General features: G+C 31.2%; 1 protein-coding gene across 6 annotated transcripts in view; it reads left to right on the top strand.

The window, feature by feature from the left end:
- The window catches only part of LOC125076861 (calcium/calmodulin-dependent 3',5'-cyclic nucleotide phosphodiesterase 1), a 451,483-nt gene that overhangs the window by 272,327 nt on the left and 159,352 nt on the right, over positions 1-19,804 (top strand). For 4 of the 6 annotated variants that reach the window (XM_047688579.1, XM_047688581.1, XM_047688582.1 and 1 more), the window contains exon 1: positions 6,102-6,572. The exons of 1 other annotated variant lie outside the window; for it this stretch is intronic. In XM_047688579.1, the coding sequence (XP_047544535.1) occupies positions 6,353-6,572 (220 nt within the window). In that variant the 5' untranslated portion in view covers positions 6,102-6,352. Of the gene's footprint in view, positions 1-4,592; positions 4,679-6,101; positions 6,573-19,804 lie in introns of those variants that run through there. One more of the 6 variants, XM_047688580.1, reaches the window with a different exon arrangement.

The raw sequence follows: 19,804 nt of genomic DNA on the forward strand, positions 1-19,804 counted from the left end.
GAAAAACGGTAGTGCCGCTAGTATTAAAAAAAAAAACAATAATAACATGACGCTACTCTGCCAATGACATTTATGTAATTAAAGATTAACATACCATCATTGGAAATTAATGACATTTTAATAAAGTTTAAATAACTTTTAACTCTTGTTATTATTTAATTTGTAATTCGTTTGTAATTAAATGAATGAATTTATTAAATGGAATTAGCAGACCGCGCAGTGTTTATTAATCAGACTGATTGTCAATATTACAATGGATTGTAATTGTGTTCGTAATTTTGTGAACGTCGTAAAAGTATTTTTTTATGCCTTTTTGTTAAAATACGATTAAAATTAAGTCGCATCGGTACAGTTGTTAGATAATGTGAATCTTAACCGATGAGTTCATGTGCTGAACACATGAACTCATCGGTTCATGTGTTTTATAAATCATGTCGTTCTCGACGATGCAGGATGGAATGTTTGCCACACGTGTGTTGGCCACCACCAACCCGCATTGGAGCAGTGTGGTGGAAACTCTAAATCTTTTTTTTTTAGAACAGCAGTTGAATATTCATTGGCTTCTCCTTTTTTCTTTTACAATCAAGATATGCTTTGTCAAGATATCAGAAGAGTACGCTAAAAGTCTCATAATTTTTAACTCCTTTTGGCAATTCGCCGTGTAATGTGACGTAAGAATATATCAGTAATTTTTTAGTTTGTTAACGATTAGTGAACAATAGTTAGGTTTATCATTAAGGTAATGCATCATTGTAATGTCAAAAGTCAAAGTCAAAAATCTTTATTCAATATAGAAGTGTTTACACTTGCTTATTGATTGTCAAAAATCTACCACCGATTCGCAATTTAGCACCTCGGACCTGAGAAGAACCGGCGAAAGAAACTCAGCGGGATATATATATTTTTTTAACCATTTTCCATGTACAATTTTAGTTATTTGAAACAGCCTGGAGGCGATCATTTCATTCCCAAGGTGTGCAGTCAACTAAAAAGTCATTAGTGTTGTAATATCCTTTAGCACACAAACGCTCTTTAACGACTCTTTTGAATTTTATAATTGAATAATTTTGAACGTTTTCTGGGATCCTGTTGTAAAAACGTATACATTGCCCCAATAAAGAGTTACTAACCCTGTGTAATCGGGTACTTAGAATAACAAGTTTATTCTTGTATGTCTTGTCAGACATGCACATTGTAAATGTCTGTGAAATATATATTGATAAATATTTCATATTAAAAAAATCTTATTTTTTAAGATACTACCTACAATACCTCGCAACACTATAAGTAAAGCAATTGAAGTCGCGAAAATAGGTTGTACTTTATATTACTTATAGTCTATTTTCCTAAACGAAAAACATTCCATATAAGAAAATTACAAATAAACGAACGAGTTAATAGAAAACATCCCTTTGAAATGCCGCAATTACAAAAACAAAACGTTATCTTATACAGACATAAGTATGAAATAAAAAAATTAAAATATACTTTATTCGAGTAGGCTTTTACAAGCACTTTTGAATCGTCATTTAACAAAGTATACTAAGTGAAAAAACCACCGGTTCGGAATTTAGATTCTACCGAGAAGAACCGGCAAGAAACTCAGTAGTTGCTCTTGTTCAACATTTAAAAATACATAGTTGTTAGTTAACTACAATAACATATGTATATAATACATCCTGCCTGGAAGTCGACACGTATTAGCTCCACGCATTTTTATCATCTAAGATATAATATAAGGAAATTTGTATTCATATTCACTTCGTGGTTGGACTTTGTGCGAGCCTGAGCTTGAATCAGTACCACCCATTCATCAGATATTGGAATACTTAATACTATTGTGTTCCGCTTTGCAGAGAGGGTGAATCTGTATAATTACAGGCACAAGGGACATCAGCATATAAGTTCCCAAGGTTGCTGGCTATTGGCGATATGAGGAAAAGTTAATATTTCCTACAGCTCTGATGTTCAGGGTCACTGACCGCTTACCATAAGGTGGCACGTTTTTTGCACTTACCTTTATAACAATATACATATATATAAATAACCGGCAAGTTAGAGTAGAAAGCAAAGGCTGTATGTAATAATATCACGACCTCGCTTAAAAACCACTATAAGCCTACTCAAAACATATTTATGATTTAATGAGAATTAACGAACATTTTCATAATTGCCATTTCAAGTCGAACCCTTTGATCAATAATCATTAAAGATAAAAGCATATTATGTAGAATAACTTTAAATTTTGTAATTTTAGTAGTTTAAATACGTAGTATGATAGTTCACCAACCATGACTTCAAACACGCTTAAGTATCAGTGGGTTTATACGTGTTCGATCCATTCATTATACCTTAGTATTCAAATTTCGAATACATTTTAGGACTACTTACACCAATCATCAATTCCATGACCAACATTTATATTATTTATATAATTTAATATAAGTTTTAACTTATTTTTAGAATCCTTCGTTTAAATCTCTCTTATTATTTAGCAGCTTCACAAAAAAAAATACATTTGTTCGATACCGACTTGAAAGTGCTTTTAACTTAATATGCTTTTCAGATACAATTTTAGTTTGATTTTAATAGACGTGTTCCACAAATAAATATTTTTTTGTTAGTTTTTCATGTATGCGTATGATATGTTTTTATGTTACTGGATAGTTAGATAATTGGTCCCTATTGTTTTCCGTATGTTTTCATTTTTGTTGATTTTTCCGAATATTTAACTAGCTTTTAAATCAAGCAGATATCTCTATAAACTATTACATCTGATTACGAACAATTACTAAATGTGATATAAGTTAAGATCTTGGATATTATTTCATTGGTTTCGTGTTAAATTATTATTTTTAGAGGACGTCAAACAATATATATCACAGTCAGCTTCTATAGAGCTTTAAGCAAATCTGTGAAAATATTAGCAGTAATTGTACAGTAAATCTAAATTTCTCATATCAATTTTTTGAATTGGTCACTTAAATTTTACTCATTTAAATAATGATATTTGGTGAACGATTTTTTCAGCGACAGCCATTATGACCTTACTTATAATCCGCTTGACAGCTAATCAGACAAGGCAAGCAAGACAAATGAATTTACATGCTTTATTGAAGTCTCAATTTTGGAGTCACAGACAGTAGAAGTCAGCATTATTATAAGATAGCCGACGCCTATAGAGGATCTATAAGGAAACTCGTTGTTATAGAGTTTTTCAATCGTTATTCCTTTATAAAATCCTTGCACATCTCCAAATAAATATTCTACGCAATTATTTAAATTTGAATTATAAAACTACTAGTATTCTCATAACATATATTTTTTTAATTCTTGCGCAAAATCAGCCATTTTACGCGAGAGCTTATGAAAGGCAGATCAACGAGGCACTTGTGACGGAGTCCCTAATTGCGCTTAGCATTTTAGCAACATTCAGTATTTACTGGATTTCATCTAAATCAGAAAAAAATACGAAACTGTTAAAATTCTGAAATTAGTACATTTATTTGGTACAAAATTTGAAAAGTGTTTTTTTCTTATGTTTTAGTATTAAAAGCTTTAAAATTGCAAGAGATTTATCAACGATATATTATATATTTATTTTCCTTGAGTTATTTGGTAAGGATGTTTTCAATGTAATTTTAAGTTATGAGTAAGGTTTTGCAATTTAAATAGTTATTTTAAAACTGTCTTACTGAATTCATCTCAATCTTGTACACAATACAGAAAACATATTATACGTACTCGTAATTTCTCGAAGTAACAAGAATATGACACTTTTAGAAGTTTATTTATTTATAGTATTTTTTTTTTTTTAATTATATTATTTCAACATTGTTAGCGATAAGCGAAGGTATCAAAATAAGACTTATATATATTTGTTCAATGATCCGATTATCAGAATAAAAAAATAAAACTAAATCTTGTTATAGATATTTTTTGCCTTTGTAAAGTTTTGCGTAAAAACTTCACTGATTGTCGGTTCGTTTGAAAATATTTCTTATTCGTTCTTAGAATATTGATAACATTTTTATTTAAGGATTTAATAAGAGTGATTGTTTCAATTTATCAAATAATCAAAGTATTGTTTATTTCGTACCAAACATAAAGCTTTTCTTTTTACCAAAAATTTATTTATAGCAATACGATAACACTTTGTACGATTTTTTTCCATTCAAATTAATGAAATAAAAAAATATAGAGCGAATGATCGATAACGATTTTTCATGAAAGAAGAAATGAAAAGAAAATATTAAACGTTCCGTCCAAATAATATTACTACGATTTTTTAAATAAAACAGATGATGCAAATTTAATTTAATTAAATTCATAATTTAGCTAACGAGGACTCGGAAGGAAAAATGTTGAGAAAAGCTTTCCCTTTAAACCTTTCCAATTAATTCACACTCACAAAGGTTTCAAGGTGAGCACAGCGACATTGAATAGAGCGGAAAAATCCGTCTTCGTTTTTAAAACGATTGCTAGACTCCTCGGGGATTTTGAATTTGGAACTTAGAGTGGCCAGTTTTAATCAGGAGCTACCTGTAGCGGCTAAACATGTGCCTTAGATAGTCTGTCAGTTGCGCGCAGCCTTCCACGCGGAACGGTCGCGTGGTAGCGTCATGCCGCCCTGAACAGCGTTCGAACGCACCCGTCAAATTCGCGTCTAGTGCGGCATGTAAGAAAGAGAAGTTTATTCAATAATTACACACAAAATATTCATTTCGACTTGTAATTATATACATAAAAAGTTTAGGTCACCCGGACAAGTTTTGTTACAAATTTCTATATTGTGGTACTAGGCGTACGGGACCACCTGTTGTTCGCGATTTGGAATAGTCCAACGGACAACGTCAGAATCTGTTTACAAATGGGGGGCGCCCCCACCCCCAGTGACATGACGCAACCGTTTATGGAGCGCCCTACACGTTACTATGGCGGAAAACATCAAGCGTGAAAATAGATTTCCGTGTTGTCACCATTTTTTATTCAATGTCAATTTTCCGTATTTAAATCATTGAGATAAATTTATTTTAAAATATATAGCATATTTTTGATAGCTGAACTATTTGAAATTAATTTTCTATCTATTTAAAGGCTTCGTCGAATGAGGCATTAAAATATCGGACGAGTGCCGCCGGCGTTTGTAAACTAGAGCAACAAAGAGTATCTTGTGTTGAAATGTTCGTTATGACTCTTATATCCAACGATACGTTAGTTGGCGCGTACAAAAGCCTACCAGTGTGTTATATATTAGCCTTAAGTTAAATACGTAACTGTAATTAATCAGAACGCTGTAGTTTCATCAATAGTGTCTATATATTATAAAATAATAAATATGTTATACTTATCCAAGACTTGAGTCATTTGTTAGACATGAAACAGTAGCCTATGTGCTTTCTTGGAGTTCGAGCTTGCTTCATAATAAATTTCATCAAATTCGATTTAGTGATTTGGCCGTAAACAACAGACAGACAGACAGAGTTACTTTCGCATTTACAATATTAATACAGACGGACAAGAAGTTTAAATGTGCAATTTCCATTGAGGCGCCGTAAGATAATTTAGAAACAATAAAATTAACGATACTATCCCACGCTCTGTTACGAATAATCTACTCTGAATTCACGCTACAAAGAAAACGGTATAATACAAGAAATTTCATTTCATTGGTTTTAATGCATCGCGTAAATCATACAAGAGTTTCATTATCTTATAAGGCCCAGTATTTAAATTCACATGATATCGTTCTTAGTTTGGCATTCCCTTTATTATTATATCGTGTTATTTTGTTTGTATATAAATAAAGCTATCGATTGATATACACGCGTGCCTCCATTATCTTAATTGCATGTTTTGTTTAATCTACATACTATGAATGTTGCACAATCAGATTAGGATTGTATTTCAAAGCAACTGACAAGCTAATTAATTAATCGTTACACTAATTCAAAACCAATCTCAAAATTGACCAATTTGGAACTATTAAATTGATTCGAATGAACAGATTTAATATCGAATTATATTTGTTAAAGTCTATTTGAACTATCTATTTTGAATGCATATATAATTATTCATAAAGGCGGTCCCGTCACCTACGCAACAGTTACTAGAAAAATAGTACGGTACTAAGTCCGTTTGTGTTGATGTGTTCTAGTGAAATCGTCATAAATCGACAACATCTGTGAATAACTAAAAAAGTTTACATGTACATTGCTTATGACGCTGCAACGTATCAAAACAAAAACAGAAGTGAAACGGTAGTTGGAGTGATTGATTGTGTGAACTAATTCCCTTTGAAGTGTTAAGAACGAAACTGGTTATCTGTGAACTGGAGGTAGCGTATAATGTGATGATGCGACGTGGCAAGGCTTTGTTGGAGGGTAGTAGGCAGGGCTCCGTGGACGGAAACAGTAATGTGGCTAACGATAAGGAGCTGGTGCACAAGTGTCACAGCGACCCTGGGGGCGGTAGAGCCCTGGGTGCAGCTCCAAGGACGCACAGACATCGATCGGTATCGGGTGCGTTGAGGAAATGTGTTCTTACGCTGGACGGTTACTCCTATGTCATAGGTAGGTTTTAAATTTGATTATTATCGCCTTTAACACTAAATGTTAGGTAATGTTGATTTGTTACGCGAATCTGTGTGTTTTTTTTCGAATACCAAACCAATTATAATAATATAATATTAATAAATAAGTCAATTAGTGTCTATATTCTTTATTTAAGTTTATTTTTCATTTCTATTGCGTTTATGTTCTAAGCGGTATGTTTTGAATATGTATGATTGTATTTAATATGACTGCGAGCGTGCGCTTGTAAGTAGTAATAATGTTTTGCTATGTACATTGTTTAATTATTTACATTTAATACGTTATTATACATAACACAACTATCCGGTTACTTTGAACTTAATTTATTGCATTCTAGGAATATATAATGACTAGCTACACGCACGGTTTTGTACGCGTTAAAAGTTGTCATTGTCTTCAAGCCTTTCTCAATAGCAAACTGGTGGATTTTAAGATAAGCGCGCTCAAACTTTTCTGTTTTATATATTATTGATAAAGACGTAAAAAAAGACGAAGTTAGCCGAATGGTTAGAGCAGGGGAACCTTGACCGCTGATTGCAGGTTCAAACCAGGGCAAAAACATCTAAAATATCTACTAATCTATCTAATTCAGATATTCTACTGCCAAATAACAGTACACTGTATTGTTATGTTCCGGTTAGAAGGGTGAGTGAGCTAGTGTAATCACAGGCACAAGGGACATAATTCCGCATCGGTGATGTAGGAAACGATAAAAAACGTCTGTCTGGCAGTGGTAACCAACTTATATACAATAAAAATATTTATAAAAACATTTTAAATGATAAAAACGGAGCTACATAAAACAAGGTTGAAAGACAAATATTAAAAATAAAAATTATAGCCGACCATGAAGACATTCTACAGAGAAACCACGAAAATTAATCGAAGTTTGTGAGAACGGTCTTCATGATATTCCTACTGATAAGTATCGTTAAAACTGGACGTGAGTCCATTTACTACAAAAATAAGGCTCAATTGTATCCGATTCTCGGTGCGTAGATATTGCTTTAGTATTCTATGGATGAGGTGAACTTCGCTAGGAAGTAACCGTGAACAGAAATAATCAACATTTCTTGTAAAAATATTTCTTGAGAGTACATTTCTAAAATACGTAAAGTATTAATAGATTCCTTCAAAAACAACTACTAAATTTATTTCCAAAGCTAGCTATTGTGTACTAAGTATATAGTGTAGCAACAAAAGCGAATACAAAATCTAAAACGAAAGCAAATTCCTGGTGGTGCGAAACGACGCGTCTGATTTTTAATATGTCATAAATGCCGACACACTTAATATTATTTATTGACGTATTAAAAAATCCTTAATTACTTCACCCTACTCCACTCATGAATCCATCCACTTTTAAATTTGCTGTTCGCCTTAATGCAACTTAATACAAAAAATGATATTTGGGTGATAAAAACAAATATTTCAAATTCGCACGTGACATTTGCGAAATAATCTGTGCCCTCTTGGCACAGATAAAAGCCTGAATAAAAGAAAAACACAAAAAATATATTTTAAATCAGTGCAATATCCTGACGGATTGTTTGACGGAAAATAAAATTGATGCAAAGTATTGTTTATCATAGGATATTAAATTTTTAGCGTTCTACATTTTTATTTAAACCAGAGCCAGCCAGTTTTATAATTTAAAACACAGCGTAAAATAATTAAAAAATAAATTATAAAATATTTTGTTTTGCTTATATTGTAAATATCGAGTTGTATTTCATACGATACAAATACCTAAGAATATCGTTAGCCTACAGTTTGCTTGATTTTTGATTATCGGCCGTCAATAAAAACAAAAAAAAAATATTTTCGAGATTTGCAATTAAACGGCCCTTGGGATAAAATTCGTACGCTTTTCGCTTATTATTAACAATATGAATATTATATATTTATAATATTTAATTCTGTTCAGTGTTTGTCAATTAGAAAATTATATAGATTTTTTATTAAATTCCAATTAAATGGCTCAAAAAAAGTTAATACTGGATGTCGAGAGTACGAGATAAGAACTTCGTAATTGTTTGTTTTTTTAGGAAACTCTCCGAGCTCGGACGAGTTCAACCTAATTATAAGAGCTCGGAGTTTTAAGAAAAAAGTCGACTAGAACTGTGTAATAATTCCGTTACATTGAAATTTTAAAATGTTAATAAAATGCTGTTTTAATTAAAAAACTAATTCCATTTTTTTTATTTTACATTATAAAATTGTCATCTTGTCCATGTTTTCGCCACAGCTTTGCTTGGGAATTATTTTTTTGATTTAACAATTTGAACGATGCTTTCATATTTTATAGTTTGTGTACAATAGTTGTTTAAAGATCATCACTTCGATCTATTTAAAGTCATTCGCTATTTCATAGATCAGATTTTATCCCTAATATCTATATTTATAATTTCGTTCAGGTCTACGATAGACCCGATCGAAACCTATCCAAAACTATAGATCGTTAAAAAAATTAAGGATTTTTACTGCCAGCAGATATCCGTAAATATTAAAACCATGAAATTCAATGACATGACAGTTCAACGGGCGGCCATATTTGACGTTTACGTGTGCATTCAAAAAGTGTGTTCCAAATAATAATTTTGTGCAGAGGTACGCTGGACTCAATGGAGACTTATACAAAATAAATTAAAAATCAACGTTTATAAAGTATCATATAATATATGAAAAGTATTTGTTTATTTTAATTTATTTTTTTACTACCTGTGCGAAGTCGGATTTTAATCTAGTGTTATAATAATTTCAGTCAATATCGCATAACGGTTTCTGTCATTTCACGATCATAATCTGCGGTGGGATTCGATTTTATTCTCAATAATTAGCACTGTGGGCACAGACAGAAGATCAATCTTATATTCCAGTTCGAGTCCCATTAGAACCTTTTTTAGAAGTATTGAGTCAAATCAAATTATTCACATATTATTATTTAATTAAATTATATGAAATATTTACTTGTATTATTTCATAAAAAGGTAGAATGTTATTATCCGCAAAATGCAAAGAGCTCTTTGATAAGTTTACAAGTCAAATTCATGTGGAATAGTTTGAAACGAAAAGCCTTTTGTCCGTGATTAGCTTTAAATTAATTTTGTCTATTCGAAACGAAATGTTTCCGCATTTCGCTACGGAAACTTGATTTCACATCGTGAAACTATTTGCGGCTTTGCCACATTGGATCTAACTATTGTGGGTTTTCAATGAATATACAAATATACCACGTGATTTGATATCGTCATCTCCAACATTGTGCACAATAATTTGACCATAATAAAGTGTGCGTAGGGACTACTGAATTACGCCCATCGTTATCATCATTCGCTTGCAATCTTTTATTTGGGTTTGCTATTGTGCTTTAATACTACGAGAAAATTTATTTGACATAATTTTTTTTTCCAGACCTGGCTGAAGCTAGCCCTCACTATAAAGGCACTATTTAATTATCGTTAATATTGTGATAAATCATTTAATTTAGTAGGTTTATGATAATGGGCAGATTATATAAATATTTATATAAAAGATAATATATCTCATTATATAAATGCTAAAAAAATATAAGAACTGATTAACTTAAAATCAATATCGATATTAAATGTTATACGCAATTCTTCTTTATCTTGTACATTATTGACCTTGAAATTACGCAAACCAATTGCTTTTTAATGGGTTTCTAAGGCCATCTCAAAGTATACTTTCCTTTGAAGTGTGCAAAGCATAATTATTATGTCCAATAAAAAAAAGGAAAAAATGTTTGAACAAATTTTAATTTATGTATTATTAAACTTATTATACGAAATTAGAGAAGGGGCAGAAATTCTATAGTTCCATTGGCAAAGATATCCTGTGAAGTAAACTATATCAGGTATATCATTATTAAAATATACATTTTGCATTGGACATATAAATTGGTATATTACTGATGAAGTAAGTATGAGCGTTATAAGCCAAAGATATAGATCGTGGTATTAGCATAATGGTCACTGCGACCGTTTAACGCTGACGGTCAAAGTTCCCGTGCGTTTACTTTGTATGGTTTTCCCGATACATGATATTCTAGTTACAAACTTTTGTGTACTCTTTAATATTTAAAACAATTCAAAATGGTGTTCAAAAATTCTATTCTATTTTCAAAAAAAAAAACCATGACTCGAATCTTCAAAAAAGGCGGATTCCAATCTGGCGACATAGAAAATAAATTAAGAACAAAAGTTCGATAATTTCGTTCTAAGTGTGTTTATAAAAAAAAGTAAGCATAGGGCGTGAGCGGATACTGAACTTGACAAAAAGACCTGTACTATGTTCAATAAGCAGTGGGCCGATATTGTGACTTTTTCTCCTTACTTGGAAGTCATTGGACATTCACGGGATGTATTCGCAAGCTGTACCTTGTATTGTTTTTACATTTTTTTTATAATATCTCTTTTAAATACTATTTCAATTAGTTTTAATAGTACGACGTAAGTTAATACGTAATATAATGGCACAATTATATTATTAACTAATGTTGTATGTTATTGTTACTGATATAACTTTATTATTAAAGTGGCTTTTAATGTACCATTTAATCTAGATTAAAATATAAGGTACACGTGTAAGTGATGAGTAATTTTGAATTATTTGAAAATATATAACAAAAGTGTTGCGTGCAATCTTCGTGTTATTTTTATTTATTATGAAGAAAAATGTAGCGAAACGGAATAACTGTAGGATAAATAATATTCGTGATGTAATCTTGATACTTGAAAAGTATGACATCGCTTATTTTGATTGGAATTAAAATTAGCAATGACAAAATATTTAAAGTCAACGGAAGTAAAAAATATGAAATATATTTAACGCGACGTGACGCGACGTCGATGTTCCGTGTTGGTAACATGAATAAGTTCTTTATAATCGTATGTACATTACAATTTAGTGTACAAATATGAAATAATTATGGAATTTTTTCGCTCATTTCATTCCGTCATAGACGTAATAATTACTTTTAATTTCAAACATCGATTGTCTAATTTATGGCTAGGACATTGACCTTTTGAAATGTTTATCGTTTTACCTAAATAAACTGGATGCATTTTTGGGTCAAGTAGTTGTAAAAATGGATTTAAATTTAGAATATTTTGACAGATATACTTATTTCCTGTAAGTTTTTGCCTGATTTAATTTGTAAAGTTGAAGTTTTTGTGTCCTTTTTTTACTTTCAAATAAGAATTTTGGATCTAGCCATAACTATTTAATACAATGAACCATTATAATGCTGAGTTTGAATTCAATACACACACGTACAAAAACTAGTTCCCTTTAATAAAAAAAAAGGTTTGTGGCCTAATTCGATATGCTGGTTAATCGAGGTTTAGTGTAGATATGTACAGATGGCAAAATTTAATCAGACCCAGCACCTTCCTCACGATGTTTTTCTACACAGCCGAAGTACATTAAAACTCACTCAAAAAATCGAAATATAGTCTATTTCAAGAAGGCAATTTATTACAAGCACTTTTGAATCGTCATTTAACAAACTATATTTTTTATCAACTGTATAGTCTTGTATTGAATAGTATGCCTTCTTTACCAATGTATTTTTTACAAATGATTTGAATTTATGAATCGGCAAAGTTTAAAATGTCTGCGGAATTTCATCCACTGGGCTATACAAATTCCTTTACATCACTTGGTGGTAGGGCTTTGTGCAAGCCCGTGTGGGTCTGGGCACTCATCAGATATTCTATCGCCAAACAGCAATACTTAGTATTGTTGTGTTCCGGTTTGAAGCTCCCACTTCAGCCAGTGTAACTAAGGACAGAACAGACATAACATCTTCGTTCTCAAGTTGGTTATACAGCGCTAATGTCTGGTGGTGGACACGGTCAGGCCGATTGTTCGTACACACCTGTGACATAAAATAACAACTACAGTATTAAAATATTGTATTTTATATCCTGAGAAGTTCTTGGTTATTTCAATTACTATTTGTTCATTTCGAAAATACATTAAAAGTACAAAGAGTTTTTATTCTTAGTATAAATGGTAGCTCAAAGATTGTGGTATACAAAACGAGATAAGCCTTTTCGTGGTTCTATTTAGTTTTCCTTTGTGAGTTCGATAAGATTTCCAGACAATGCTTGGATTATTGTTAAAAGCCTATTGCCGAATTATATTATTTACGTAACAAAGAAACTTTTTGCAAATTAAAGTAAAAACAAATATCGATCGAAAGATCTGGTATAAGGTGAAAGTCAGATGGTGACATCACTCCAAAAAATTAGTTTTGATTTTTAATGATGATGACAATGATGTCGTGCCGACCGATTTCGGTCGAGTTTGCTAATCTCATGGGTTACCAGCGAACTGAAACCGTATTATAGTGAGTTTGATTGATTATGTATTATAAGGAGTTCAGGCACAGGACCAAAGGGTTCCCGTTTTACTTTAAAGGTTGGAGTGTAGACATTAAACTTCTAGACCCCGGGCTCGTACTGAGAACTTATCGACTCACAATAATCTTCATTTTGTATTACTACTTATTGTATAAATATAATATACTTTAATCATTATAATTACGAGCTATTTTTTCCGATCTGATTAATATTAAAAGAAATGAGATGGCCCAGTAGTTAGTAGTGGAATACGTTATCCTTAACCAGAGACTGCCAGTACGAATCTGGACTAACAGCAATTTCGTTATGAGTCGATTCTGTATAGTTCATCTTGTGTTCAACTGTGAAGGAAAACTATAAGAAACTTGAATTATTAGATAAACTTCAACCATACGTTTAACCATCAAACTGCATTGTAGCGTGTTAGGTTTACTTCCAAATATTCTTCCAAAGATAAAAGGTCTTAACGCAGTGCGACAGTAAATTCTATTACTTTACTTTTTACTAGAATCTGGATTATTACATGATATTTGATTAATTTATATCAGATTACTGTTTCGAGATAGTCAAGTAGCGGTCTAAATAACTCAGTAACACTACGTATCCCACATCTCTACATCATAGTTATGTTTACCAATGTTACGCTATGTCAATAAATCGATGATCTCATTACATAGCTTATATTAAATAAACAGCTTCGTCATTTTACTTCACAGTTCACTTTGTACAACCAATAATATTAACCTAGCTTGATTAAAATTAGAAACGTAAATATATACGATATATATACGAAATTCTGCCACATGTGTATTCCACCAACTGGGAACACCAGTGGGAAATTTACAGGCTGCTAATATAAAATGTAATAGTTACCACAGACCACCAATTAGCCTACATACACGTCTGTATGTAAGCTATCTGGTGGTACCACCATCTATATATTTAATGAAGTCATCAGTTATATTTTATCGAATATGATTAATGATATATTTAAGTTTACTAACTATATAGATATCCAAATTCCATTAAAAATAATAATATAATGTTTTAAAAATAAAAGTGTCGTTTTTTCTTTAACAAGTGATGTAATTGACTCGAAAGTTTTTTTTTTAATTAAATCAAATTTGAAATTTACAGCTTAATGTTAAGTAGATACATTCGCCAATAGATATTGGCAAAATATATACGCTGTCCATCACGGGTCTAAGATAATATGACCTTGGACATACACTATTTCAAACACCATTCAAACCGTAATACAAAAATACATAGATCACCAGCCATTAATGCGAATATCAATGGGTAAAATATGAGTTAGAACCGTGCTGGTACCACCCCAACACCTACTATAATTAATGAAAATTGCTTACAAAATTCACTTTCAATGAAAAACAATCACTAAACATAGGTTCCTATAAGCTTCGTAACAAGCGGTAAGGCTGTGTTACAAGCGGTGACATGTCTATCAGTGTCGTGACGTCACTATTTTGTTATCAGAAACGTTATGATTACGCTATCAGATAACCGTGATGTAGCATTAATCGAATGTGTTTGTAAGTCTACTTTACCACGTGTCGTCCAGAAGTATATTTAGATAAAATACGAATGAATTTGAACGATGTTATTGTGAAATATATTTTTTATATATTTATTGAGGGTTAACCTAGGCAAATGAACTTGCACAGGTACCTATGTAATTTAGTAAGGTAACATTATTGTTCGGTGGTAAAATATGTAATGACTTATGAAATATTCTACTACCAAGCCAATTTAGTATTGTGATGTCCGGTTTGAAGGGTGACTGGACCAGAGTAACTTCAGGCATAAGCAGCATAACATCTTGTCTTAAAATAAATTTAAAATATATTACTAGCTTATGCCCACAGTGTCGCCTACGTGGAGTTTATTTAATAACGAGAATCTATTTTTGTGTCAATCGGGTGTTTTGAGAGGTTTTATTGTAATAACTCCAACTTAATACCGATAAAAAATACGCAATAATTTTAATTCAAATAATATTTTTATTACACAAAGTTTCATATTAATTATTTCTTGAAGTTTCGTTAGAAACAAATCATTTAAAATCTTATAGTCACGTTTAATAGTATTAATTTTGAATTTAATTAGTACAACCAATATCAAAGCAAAATCTATTAATTTCCTCTTGTATACTAATTACTATCTGAGTAATATTTATCATCATGATGATTATCCTGCAAGCAACTACATACCTTTGATAATAATAATTAAAAACAGGTTACCTATTTCAAGGTCAAATTGACGGAACGATCAATAACACATAATTATATAATATATATAATTATATAATAAATATAATTATAACACATTATAAAAATCGAAAAACTCAAACTTCACAACCCATGTGATTCGATTTTTTATGTCGTAGGTTGGCGGACGATAATATGTTGAAAATATAGGCCACCTGATAGTAAATGGTCACCATCGACCATAGACAATGGCACTGTAAGAAATATAAATCATTCCTTACATTGCCAATGCACCACCAACTCCCAAGGTTGAGTTCGAGATATTATGTCCCGTGTGCCTGTAGTTACACTGGCTCACTCTACCTTCAAACCGGAACACAGCAATACTGAGTTCTGTTCTTTGGCGGTAGAATATCTGATGAGTAGGTGGTACCTACGCAGACGGTCTTGCACAAAGCCATACCAGTGAGTTTATTGTGAGATAGAACTTTGAAAATCGAATTCAGTCATTTGTTTAGACATTGTCACAGCACGATTCAATCAAACGTCTCATCAAGATCGCGCCCAAGGCGTTTTGACATTAAATCACGTGTTCGCTAACGTGCCTTGTCGTAACTCGATAAATAATTTTCAAATTGATATTAGACGGTCGATTACAGCTTCACTTCAGATAATAAAGGTAGATTAAATGTAAAACTTCGATATCGTATTTCGATTCCTCTAGAAGTTTTGTGAACCCGCTGTGAATTAGCTATAAGTATATATAATACTTAGCAAAAAATTTCTTTGTTTTTTTTTTTATATTTGGATATTAGTATTCGAATTAGTGTTTAAATTATAATAATTTACACATATAGTTTTTCTAATTAATATTATTTTAATTGTTGTATGAAAGTCATATTATACATTGAACATATATGATATAAATGATGAAAAAGCATTGATTTGGTAATATGAAATGGTATGTGTATAGGTAAGTGGACTGGCAAATGGGCCTACTTATAGTAAGTGATCACCACCGTATACATTGGTGCTGTAAGAAATGTTACCATATAAAAACAATTCCTTAGAAGCTAAGATGGTATGTCCCTTTTGTCTGTTGTTACACTGGCTCACTCACCCTTTAAAACAATACTAAGTATTATAAATGTAATTGTTTTTATGTAGTTGATAAATATATCTTGTTGGATATTGATTGATATAGATAAAGATTTTCCAATAGCGTCAGTGACCCATGATAAAACTTTATTGTCAATTATCGTAATGGCAAATTTTAATTTAATTTAATTGAAAATAATGTTTGGAAATAGTTCCTATCATTCAGATACCGTAATAATATGATGTATTAACATTGATCTTAAATCTCTTTTTATATAAATAAAACGAGAACCCGAAGAAAACTAATTTGTGTTATATAAGCTTTTACTTGGGTATTTATTTGATGTCACAAATATGTCTCAAATGAGAACAATGAGGGATATACAACATTTTATTATATACTGAGATGTTTTGATATTGTTAGGGTGACAATATATAATTTTTTCCACTGGATATTCTTTATCTTTAAAATTATAAAATTCAACTTTATTCAAATTCAAACATTAATATTATTAACATAATAATATGATTTTAATTCTCAAATTTGGTGAATATGTTGACTTATTGTGCAAATCGTAGAATGGAGTTGTTTTAAACTTTTGAAGAGCACGAATCTCTAATGAATAAAATCAAAAATGTTTTTTTTTTTTTTATATTTCAAAACGAACGTCGTCTCCACACATTACGAAATCATATCTTGTCAAGATGTATAGATGTGTATTAATCTTGCTTTACGTTAAACATACGCGGAATGGAATGCAAACATACATAAATAATTACCTGATAAACTATGATTAATCTCTGATTATTCTTCTATAACCTGTCGGTGATAGAATATTTTAGGGTCAAGTCCCAGGAAAAAAAGTTAATGTTTTTTTATATGTACAAATCACTTTCACACATTTTACAATCGAGTTCGGCGGCTTGTTTCGGGTTTATTCTAAATTTTTTTTGATCCTGATTTTTAATGTCATCATAAATATATATATATATATTTGTAATTTATAAGATTTTAGTAAAGATAACCTATATATTATATAAGCTACAGTATAGATAGTTTAAGAGAAGTATTTTGAGTTTGTCGATTTAATAAGTAAAAAATGTAAATCTAAATTCAAAATTGAATATTAATTATTCAAAGTCAACTACTTAGGTAGTCGAAATTCGTCACGAAATTAACCTATTTGTGTCACTATTATTAGAATAAAGTATTAACCTTGTCAGAGACTCTATTATAGCGTTATTTTTTATTTAGCAATATATTTTAAAATATATTTATTTTCGAAAATACGATTACGTAACTCCATATGCATTTATCAATATTAACTTTACGATGAACGAACGCACTCCTTCATTTAATTTAGCTTAAAAACTGCATCTATAAATAACCTTTTAATTAGTTTTAAGGGCCGGACCTGTCTTAGAAGTTATATACTATGCTGTCCTAGAAAGATAAATTATGTTGACACATGTAATGTACGCTAATAGCCACCTCGCCGTATATGGGAGGGCCGGCTTTGAACAATACACGTTTATAATATGGTATTTTGCAACTTAAGGTATCGAACACACATGCACGGTCAAACGAAGCCAATTTATCCAAGACGCACAATCATTTGTAAAGCTGTGACCACACTTTTGTGTTACGACTAAAAAGTTTTTATTTCATTTAATTTCTTAGCTGAGAGGTGAAATAGCTAACTAATAGCAAGTGGTTAAAGACACTCATAGGCATTGGCACTGTAATAAATATTGTCATCACTTACACCTTTAATATGCCACCAACCTTGGGAACTAAGATGTCTAGGGCCTGTACACTGGCGTCTTCGAACCGAAACACAAGAGCATCAAGTATTACTGCTTTACAGTTGAAAATGTACTAAATAGTAGCTATCTAAATGGACTTGCCAGACCTTTACCAAGAAAAAGATTTACAAATGATGAAAAATTATTGGCATACAATCTCTGATTTCGTATCAATATGATAGAGCTAGAGCGTCATATACAGTTTAATTTAGACATATTATAGATTAACATTTGTTTTTTTTTACTTACACTCTGCTATTCAAAACTTAAGCTACGCCCACATCTGTACGATTGAGTGACTGTTTTAGTTGTTCTCATCTTACGTCAGAGATGATTTCGCTTTATGTTCTTAATTACTTCGTTTACTCGCGAAGGTACGGGTATGAGAAGATCTTTTCATTAAATATTTTAAGATGTAGTGCAATGAACTGTCTCTCCATTGTGCTAATGACCTTTATGCGTAATGCATAACTAGTAACTCAAACCTACCTAAGATCTTAACATCTAACATAGGTTTTAAATATAAAACGATTTTACTATTTTTGATAATATATTTTGTCGCAACCTAAATTGAACCGATTCGGGTATCGTGACGTCAGACGGCATAACAATCTATGCCGTCATACCGTGACTTTTACATGTTGTGCGTGACGTCACAATCTATACTAATACTGTAAATGCGTAAGTAGTTTTGTCTGTCTGTTGATTTTTCATCCAAACACCTGAAACGAATTTAATGAGATTTTGTATGAAGGAAGGTTGAACTCCAAGCACTCCCTAAAACGCGAGTGAAAACAATTGAAGCGAGCGACAACGAGTATACATTGTGAATATGATTTTTATATAAATTTACACAATATAAAGAATCAAAATTTTTAATAGCTGCCTAGATATGAAAAAACGCACAGGACTACTCCTGAGACCTGGGGCTATAATGTCGTCCCCACTCCAAACACGAGCTTTAAGCTTAATTTGTTGGGAAAATAGGTATACGGGGGCATTTCTAGAAAAAAATATAATAAGGGGACATTTCTAAAAAAAAAAGAGGAGAAAAAATATTTAATCTTTATAATATATAAATGATTTTGATAAATTTTCCCTTATATTTTTTTTATGAGTTAGTAATAAATTTACCGATATTCATTTATTAACTGGACATATTTTAACAATAGTATGTAATTACGTCATATCCCGACATTGTATGTTAATATGCATTGATATGCTTATCACTTCTTCTTTTTGTATGTTAAAATACTTATGTATCGTAACGCACTACCGAACGGATTGATGTAGATTATTAAGAAGATACGCAATGCATTTTAATATCACTGAATTCAATTTATGTATTTGCAGTGACGTTGTCCTTGTGAGATCTTTTAAGCTAACAACAAAACCAAGACATGCTTTTTTTAAACATTTAGCCATTTCCTCAAGATTCGTGAATAGATAGACGAATATTTATGGTATAAATTGTATTTTAATACATTTCTAACAACATTATGTACTTGTAAATAAAAGTAAAAAAGTAATGGGACTCTTACTCTCTCGATAAGAAGGTGAAGGGAAACCTTATTCTAACGCACTTATTTTTTCCAGAGATATTAGTATATAAATATCACACATTTTCATGAAATATTTTCCTGTACTACTAAGCATCATCATTATCCTCCTGCCCTTATCCCAATTTACT

The sequence above is a fragment of the Vanessa atalanta genome, chromosome 3, assembly GCF_905147765.1.
Source record: "Vanessa atalanta chromosome 3, ilVanAtal1.2, whole genome shotgun sequence".
Taxonomy (NCBI): Eukaryota; Metazoa; Arthropoda; class Insecta; order Lepidoptera; family Nymphalidae; genus Vanessa; species Vanessa atalanta.